The sequence below is a fragment of the Xiphias gladius genome, chromosome 10 (genome assembly GCF_016859285.1).
Source record: "Xiphias gladius isolate SHS-SW01 ecotype Sanya breed wild chromosome 10, ASM1685928v1, whole genome shotgun sequence".
NCBI classification, from domain to species: domain Eukaryota; kingdom Metazoa; phylum Chordata; class Actinopteri; order Istiophoriformes; family Xiphiidae; genus Xiphias; species Xiphias gladius.
Genome location: NC_053409.1, coordinates 10,708,809 through 10,715,655, shown reverse-complemented (window position 1 = coordinate 10,715,655; position 6,847 = coordinate 10,708,809). Strand labels below are relative to the sequence as shown.

General features: G+C 42.9%; 1 protein-coding gene across 1 annotated transcript; it reads right to left on the bottom strand.

Moving 5' to 3' along the window:
* Positions 1 to 765: 765 nt before the first annotated feature.
* LOC120795018 (kelch-like protein 28) lies at positions 766 to 6,047 on the bottom strand. The gene is made up of 6 exons (XM_040136457.1): positions 5,942 to 6,047; positions 4,782 to 5,042; positions 4,053 to 4,690; positions 3,483 to 3,926; positions 1,497 to 1,705; positions 766 to 1,329 (listed from the first exon to the last, which is right to left on the bottom strand). The coding sequence occupies exons 2-6, from the start codon at positions 5,040 to 5,042 to the stop codon at positions 1,166 to 1,168; spliced, it is 1,716 nt and encodes a 571-aa protein (XP_039992391.1). The 5' UTR covers positions 5,942 to 6,047; the 3' UTR covers positions 766 to 1,165.
* Positions 6,048 to 6,847: the final 800 nt, after the last annotated feature.

The following is a 6,847-nucleotide window of genomic DNA, read 5'->3' as shown; positions in this document are numbered from 1 at the left end:
GTATGAGGCAACACAGACAAACAGCTGAATCCTGAATCCTAAATATAGCACCAGTTGGTATTCTGTACAGACCAAAGGGTGAAAAAGAGGGCCAAGGTCGATTTCAACTATTGTGAAGAGTAGCAAGTGCATGACCTGACCTTAGGAAGATGTAACAGAAGCTAGAACATGAGGATTTTAAAATGGCTCCAAGGATGAAGCAGAGACTAGTGGCAAACACTCCGGAGAATTTGTCATTCACCTCCACAATGACCCTTGGAATTGAACTACAAACACACACAAACACACAAACACGCTCACACAGTAGTGACCCAGTGCAGGAAAAAAAAAAATTTTTTTACAGGCAATGCACGAGGGAGAGAGACAGAGACAGAGAGAGAGAGACCATTTACAAGAGAGGGAAAAAAAAGGCAGCCCTTTTTGAGAAAATATAAAGATTCCAACTTTTCTCTGTTTTGTGAAGCACTGATTTTGACGCAGAACTCCTGTGTCGCTGAGCCCGAGCATCAGTTCTGCACGCAAACACGCAACAAAAACAATCTTATCTGACATGCACGTACCCCCCGAGCATACACACGGACATACACACTACATGGCCAACAACCACATATTCGTACAAATACACAAGCAAACTGCAGTGTTCTACAAAATTTTGAACACATGGTTCCGGTTGCAGTAGGGAAATTAAAAAAAAAAAAAAAAAAAAAAGATTTAAGTGTCAAACAATTAATGGCATGAAAGAATTATTTAAAAAAAAAAAAAAAAAGTCTGCTAACATAACACAGAATTTTAAAACAAAATTGACAAGATTTCTCCCACAATCCTCTGGGAAATGGCTCAGAGTCCTCATTGTGGTCCAGCAGCAGTAGAGCGGTCGTCTCCTTGTGCCCAAGACAACAGCCTTTCAGTCCAATCATCTTCCTTTCTTATACACACACAACTTTGTAGCACTTCATCTCTGCAGTCATGTCTGTGGTCCCCCTCTAGCCAGCCAGCTAGCCCAGCACATCCATCCACCCAGCAGGCTCTCTCTCCTCTGGTGTTCCCGTTGGTGTGCAGCTCTCCTCTGCACCTGGAGGATGAATGTGGGGGAGGAGGAGACAAAAAAGAAGAAAAGTCTTTGTGTCTAAGTTCTCTTATTGGGTCCTAGCTGGCTGGCCATGGGTCAAAGGGCAGTCAGACCAAAGTTACAACGGCAATACATCATGCCACTTGAGTCCAACCAGCTGTCTGAGATGGGGTCATAGCGCTGGACAGTGTTCAGGTAGGATGATCCAGAGTGACCTCCCACCACATAGAGGTAGTTGTCCACGATGGCAGAGCCCACACCTGTAAGACAGACAATGATGTCACAGTTACATGTGACCAGCTACAGGCCTCACTCACCATTTTCTCGATACAATATTCACGATAGGTTGAAATATGACCTAGAAGGTATCCTACAAACAGAGGGTTTAATTTAAATCACACATTTTACAAGTACAAAATAAACTTACCGGTGCGTGGTTCGTTCATTGGCCGACAGGCTGTCCACTGGTTCTGGTGTGGATCATACCTCTCAATACTGGACAGGTGCGACACTCCGTTGTGTCCACCCACAACAAATATGAAGCCGAGCATGACGCCTACTCCAAAGTTGATCCTCTTATCTGCCATGGGAGCTACCATTTCCCAGGCATCCTTGCTGGGGTCGTACCGCTCCACGCTGTGCAGAACGGTAGCAGCAACATTATCAAAACGCACAATGGTTAAAAAGGGTCAGTTCACTTAAATAACATACTACTCACGGATGGTGGAAGCTAGCTGTGCAGATGGTTTGGGTTTTGTGTCCCTTGATTTTGAAATGTGTTTCTGAAAATTTTCTGACAAAACCCCTAATTACTGCCAAGCTGTACAGCATTAACTCCAATGTCCGAATATCCTCAAGCACACCGGAGTTTTTAAACAATCCCTACTCACAGCTGCATTACCATGTGCCCAAAAAAAAAAAACCAACAAAAAAAAAAAACCACACACACAAACACAATTAAGTAATATAACCATTCAACTTTTTGTACTAAGTGTATCCATTCTAGATACCAGTCTTATTGTGTGTCACAAACCCGTATACATCGGATAAGAAACTGTTATGAAGCAATGAAGGGGCACTGAAAATTCACTTTAACATTCAATTAGTAAACTGCAGTCCAAATGTATATTGATATATTTCACAGCTCCATGCAGTTCCTCCAAAAACAGCATAATGTTATGCTATAATGGACTACCTATGTATCACAGTCAAGTTTCAAGTCTCTACAAGCAAATTTTGTATACTGTACCAGCATAGACTGAAACAAAAGCAACATTTTCTCAGAAAGACTTGTTTGAGGCTATAGAGAGGATGGGCTTAGTTCATATGGTCTGATCTCTGTCACTCTCACACACACACACACACACACACACACACACACACACACACACACAAAACTAGTAATGATGCCACCAATGGCAGTGGTGAATTACCAAGTTTGACCAAAGTCAAATGAAACCCCTGACAGTAACTGGAACATAGGCAATCTGGGATTGTTTTGCACTGTGCAAGGTCATTATAAGCCACTGGGAGAAGGAAAAAAAAAAAAAAAAAAAAAAAGTCCCCAAAGATTGGTTGTCCAAACACATTCTCCTGAGGGGTTTCGGGAGTCAAGGAAACATACAACAGAGACACTACTCTCTAGAGGTCCACAGCAACAACAGAGGTCTAACTAGCAGCACACAATCAGGCACCCTCTCAATGAAACTTCAGCAACCACTTCTTCTCTGACTCCTCTTCACTCATTAACAGGTTCCTGGCCATTTTCTCAGCAACACTTGACATCCTTCACATGATTGCCATTTCTATTAAATAACTAACAAGACCTTGAGAGAGAACGCCAGGTTAGGAGGTCTGGAAGGGGCTAGAAGCATTTCACTGGGATCAAACGCTATTTTAAAAAAGGTGAGGTAGAGCACCACAACCCCCACCCTACTGATGTCAAATGTCATCTGTAGGAACAAAGAAAGGTTAGTGGCATGTTTTGATCGTATGTAGCTTTCTGCTGTCTTCACATTAAAAAGAAAATTCAGTGTAAGAGGTTACAGCTGAAGGAAAAGGGATTTATCATAACATGCTTAGAAAGACACTCAGCGGCTAAGGAGTGAATGATTTTCAGCCTTATTAGTTATTTGGTGATACACTGAACAACATATAGTGATTATCCTTTATGTATCCTACCCCTTAAACTTGCTGCAGTCAAAATTGCATCGGGTATGCACGATTTTGCTGTTCACAGTTTATACACGCACAAAAATAAACGGTTTTGGCACTTTCTCACTGTCACACAAGTTCATTAGACACCTAATGTTTAATAAAACGTGTACTGTATATTTTTTAAAACCCACTAGCAGGTTACGTGTATTTCAACAGATAAAACAACAAATATCATAACCACTCTCATTGGTATTACCTGTTCATATGGGCTGGGCCATAGCCACCAATAGCATACACCATTCCATCCAGCACAGCGGTGGCAAAGCAGCTGCGGGACTTTGTCATGGGTGCCACTGGCTGCCACTCCTTTAACTTGGGGACATACTTCTCCACCGACTGAAGGTAATACTGGCCGTCATAGCCTCCTAGGGCGTACAGCTCTCCAGCCAGGACCACCACTCCGAGAGTGCTGCGGCACTCGGCCATACGCTCTACCGAGGACCAGGTGTTGCTTTCGGGGTCCCAGCACTCCACTGTGCTCTCGTGTCTCCGATAGCTAATGCCTTGTCTCATGTGTGTGGCAATGCCTCCAACCACGTACACCTTGTGGTCCAGCACTGCTACACCAAACTCATATCGTGGCACACTGAGAGGGGCCAGTCCTATCCACGAATCTGTCTGAGGGAAATACATTTCCATGCTGCAAGAGAAAGGCAGATATCAGCCGATAAGTTTGTTTCTTTTTAAACACAGCACATAACAAAAGCATTGACAATACAGAGGTTCGGAAAGTTACCTTTTCAATACTGCTTATTATCATCATTACCTTTCTAATGTGGCAAACAGTCCAGCCTTGCCTCCGACTGCAAGCAGCACCTTAGGAGCACACCTGGGTCGTGCCGACAACACAGTCTGATAGGAGAGTCGGTGCTCAGGCATAAAATGATATTTGAGAGCCTCATTGAGCAGGTGCTTGCATGCGTGGTCATCTCGTATAAGGTGGTTGGCTTCATATAGGCGAGTGAGGAATTTGACGCTGAGGAGTGGAAGGCGAACGCAGTGCAGCAGCTGAGCCAGATGCTGCTGTCTCTCAGTTACATCATATTTGATCCACGATTCCAGGGCGTAAAATACAGTCTCCTCTGTGACCACCTTAAGGCAGTCATTGGACACAATTTCGTCCAACTCGGCCCTTGTCAGTTCAAAAAACTCCTCTGTCTGACAAACTTCCTCAAAGTTCTCACAGATGAACTTAGTTGCAGCCAGACACAGATCATGGCAGCCATATGTCTCTGCAAAGCGGGAGATGCCTATACAGTTCCCAGCATCCAGCTGGCTCTCTAAGAAGGAGCAGCACTCCTTAAGTACTAGCTTAACCTGGAGTAAGTTGGCGGCCGGTAGTAGAGATTCCACCGTTTCCTGGGAGATAAACACCGTGCCAGTGTAGGCATACTCAACGATGGCCTGGAAAAGAAAGAGGAAACGTGTCACACAAACAAAAAACAAATTTCAGCATTTAATCAGTGCAGTTAGAGTCTGCTGGCTCCAAGTATACCTGCAAGGCAGTCTCATCGATGAACTGGATTTCCACCTCGGAGGTCTCCTTTTCTGACAGGTTACCCGTGAACATGGCCTTGAAGTAAGGACTGATGCTGGCCAGCACTACTTTGTGGGCATGGATCTTGGCATCACCCACACGCAGGACAATGTCACATAGTTCGTGATCCTGCCGCAAAAGCTGGAGGCCTTGCAGCAGCTGCTCTGAGTGAGGCCGCGTCAGACTGGCAAACATATAGGACTGGTCCTGCTGGTCCATCTGAGAGCAGGAATCCACACATCAGCGCAGTGTTTACATTGTGTAAAGGCTACTGATTCAGTGAAATCTTCTGACTAACTGACATGTTACTAACAAGCAATGGGAATACTGTAAATCCTGGAATTTAACCGGTTGTCATCTTGCTCATGAGACTAAAAGCCCGAAAAGTCAACTAAACATAGGCCTGTGCAACATGACGTAATTACACCAGGCGTCGGAAACATGCCAGGGCAGTGTGATGCATCAAGGGATGTTTTGAAATAGTACAGTAGTTATTCCGACGCGTTCTGTTTGCAGTCTACTGCGAGGCTAGCTAAAGAAGCATGATCTTCTTAATCCAAAAGCTAACGCTGCTTTGAGTTAACCAACCGCACTGGCTGACAAAGCATACAATTTTCAGGTTAACCTCGAGCCAACTGCCTTGATGCCGCTGTGCATTTATGCTTTATGACATTCAGTCACAATAACGTTACATGGTAGTTTGTTGACTGGGGCCTCGGCTTGATTTCTGAACGGAGGACATGGCCAGATCAAAACCCGCTAGCTACCTCTTAGCCTCACATCAGCAGGCAGCTAGTGCGCTAACACACTTTCAACCCCAAAAACAGCTCGTTTTTTGCAGAAACAAATTTCCACGGATATCATATTTACATTGAGATCAACATTCATGTCACCATCGTATTGTCAACAGTATCCGGCTCCAGCAAATACACAGTGCCTATATCTCTGTCTCATTCCACTGCAGTCAGCGCAGGTTAGCTGCTAAAAATAAACACGGTTACTGTGGCTAGCTGCATCATTGATTGATATACAGTAACATGGCTGACAGATACAAAACGTCACGTTATAGCTAGCTGTCACATATCATTTTTATATCGTGAAAATCAAGGTTAACAAACCTGTAACCTGTAGTCCGTCTCGTGTGCCGCTGTAACGTTATTGACAGCTTTTGCAGTGTCGGAGTTCAGCGGCGACGAGTGGGGACCCCGGGCGGCTATCAGGAAAACAACCTACTGCCAACCTACCCACAAAGCTACCGATGAGCTCTTATAATAACGAGCTATCATAGCAGCACACCCACTTCCGCTGTTTTCAAAATAAAACGACATTCACAGATGTTTACAAGGAAGAACCATGTTCAGGTTAGCAAGCGACATGCCAAAAAATGGGTTATAATGCATGGTGTGAACTTTAGCGGTATTTTTTAGAGGAAATAAAAACGTTATCCCACAGACCTTTTTTCAACAAAGCACGCGCACACACACACACACACACACACACACACATACACCGCAGTATCACAAGGTTTTTCTTTATATAACACAAAAAGGCAAATGTATTTTTAAAGTTGAAATTCAAAATAGCAAATAACATATAAAATATAACAAGCCCGGCATTAACAACTTTACTCAAGTAGAATTTGTAAATTTACCAGTAATTATGCTGTGGAGTAAAAAGTACATTTCCCTAATTTTCCCACATTTAAATATTATGAGACATTATGTATAAAGTTGCATACATTTAAAGTAAAGCAAGGACATTAAAAGTGGGCTTTTTAGTAAATATGCTTACTTTTATTGTTCCTTTCATTGTTAAAATCTTTTTATAATAATATAATTAATTAATAAAATAACAATATAACCATTTATATATGAAATGTTATGAATAAATGTGTTATAAATGTTATATAATCGTATAAAATAAATTATAATACCAATTCTATAGTAAACGTGAAACGTCCCACAACATGGGTGCAGGATCATATTTTGTATATCATCATTCTAAGGCAGTAATCTTTGTTTTTG